Source organism: Fulmarus glacialis, unplaced genomic scaffold, assembly GCF_000690835.1.
Source record: "Fulmarus glacialis isolate BGI_N327 unplaced genomic scaffold, ASM69083v1 scaffold11532, whole genome shotgun sequence".
Lineage (NCBI taxonomy): Eukaryota > Metazoa > Chordata > Aves > Procellariiformes > Procellariidae > Fulmarus > Fulmarus glacialis.
Window position 1 is genome coordinate 130 of NW_009198527.1, and position 1,354 is coordinate 1,483.

Sequence of the window (1,354 nt, forward strand, 5' to 3'; positions counted from 1 at the left end):
TTGGATTTCTTATGCCAAGGGGCACATCTTTTTCCTGGGTGTATTTCAGTCTTTCTAGACTTTCTTTCTAGGCTGAAGAAAAGTGTCAGGAAAGATCTGAGTTTTGCAAAGCCTTTCCTGTGGAGGGATCCTGGAAAGCATGGGGTTGTTATCCTTTGAAAGGGATGAGAGAAGAAAGCTGCCAGGGAAATAGTCCGTGCTGGAGGCAGATGGGGTGGACCCTGGTCCAGCGCGGTCCTGCCTTAAGGCACCTCCTGTCCCCCCCGGTCCCTTCACGCAGGGCTGAGCCCCTCTCTGCTCTCGCCCCTCTGCAGGGATCTTGTTCTCCGTGACTGTCATCGGGCCGGGGGTGGCCTTCATGCTGGGCTCTGCCATGCTGCGTTTTTACGTCGACATTGACAAAGCCACCAGAGGTGAGTGAACGTGCCCTCGGAGAGCCGGCCGGCACCCTTCGTCCTGCATCCCATTTACTGAGCCAGCAGCGGTCCAGCCCCTCTCTGGGCATCCCGACGCCCGAGGGATGAGGGTGCAACCTGCGGGGCAGGGGCTGGCTCCCTTTGCCTGCTATCTCCCCTGTTAAATCACTTCCATCACCTGGGGATGCTCTGGGACCCAAATAAGTGGGTCCTTCCCACCCAACTCAATGTCGCACATCTGCAGGGTTAAACCTGGCCCCGTGGCTGCTGGAATCCCATATTTCAATCAGCACTTACTCCTCCTTCAGACCTCCTCACCCTTGGGCTGCCGCCAGGTCTGGTTAGAAGGATGCCCATCTGCATTGTGCTTTTAGAGCAGACCTGATTTTCATTCTTCTATGAATTTTCTGCCATACGCTAGCAACAGCAGCGGGAGCATTTTGCTGCCAGCCACCACCAGGGAATAGTGGGGATGTGAAGGATGAGCAAAACCCAGAAAGAAACATGAAAGCGAAAGATGAAGGGGAGAAGTAACAGAGAAGAAATGGAGAATGGGTACCAGGACCCTGAGACGTGAAGAAGCAGAGGGAAGGGTAGGATGGGAGGAAGGTGAAAACAAGTAGAAGAGAAATCCTGGGTAGAGCAAAAGAGGAGCATGAAAGGGATTTCCGTTAAAAGCTCTTCCTGAGCTGTGCTATCAAAGCGTTTGTAGCCGTCTCCTTTTTGGCTGCTCTTGAAACCCCGCCTGGAAAACAAGAGGCTCTTTCCCAGTTATTAACAGAGCAGACACACGTTATAGAGCTCAGCATATCCTCACGTGAGGAAAGGGACGATGGACAGGCTCCTTTGGGTGGTGACCAGACAGCATCAGGGGTGGAGCTGGATGAGCGGCGGGTGTTGACACTACAGGTGCTTCGGCTCCTTCTCTGTGCCCCCGG

General features: G+C 54.1%; 1 protein-coding gene across 1 annotated transcript in view; it reads left to right on the top strand.

Annotated features, from left to right (window-relative positions):
• Positions 1–314: 314 nt before the first annotated feature.
• Positions 315–1,354, top strand: part of LOC104073239 (solute carrier organic anion transporter family member 2B1-like) — a gene marked incomplete at its 5' end in the record, with an annotated part of 23,383 nt that continues 22,343 nt past the window's right edge. The window contains one exon of the mRNA XM_009572940.1: positions 315–413. Coding sequence (XP_009571235.1) covers positions 315–413 — 99 coding nt within the window. The remainder of the gene's footprint in view (positions 414–1,354) is intronic.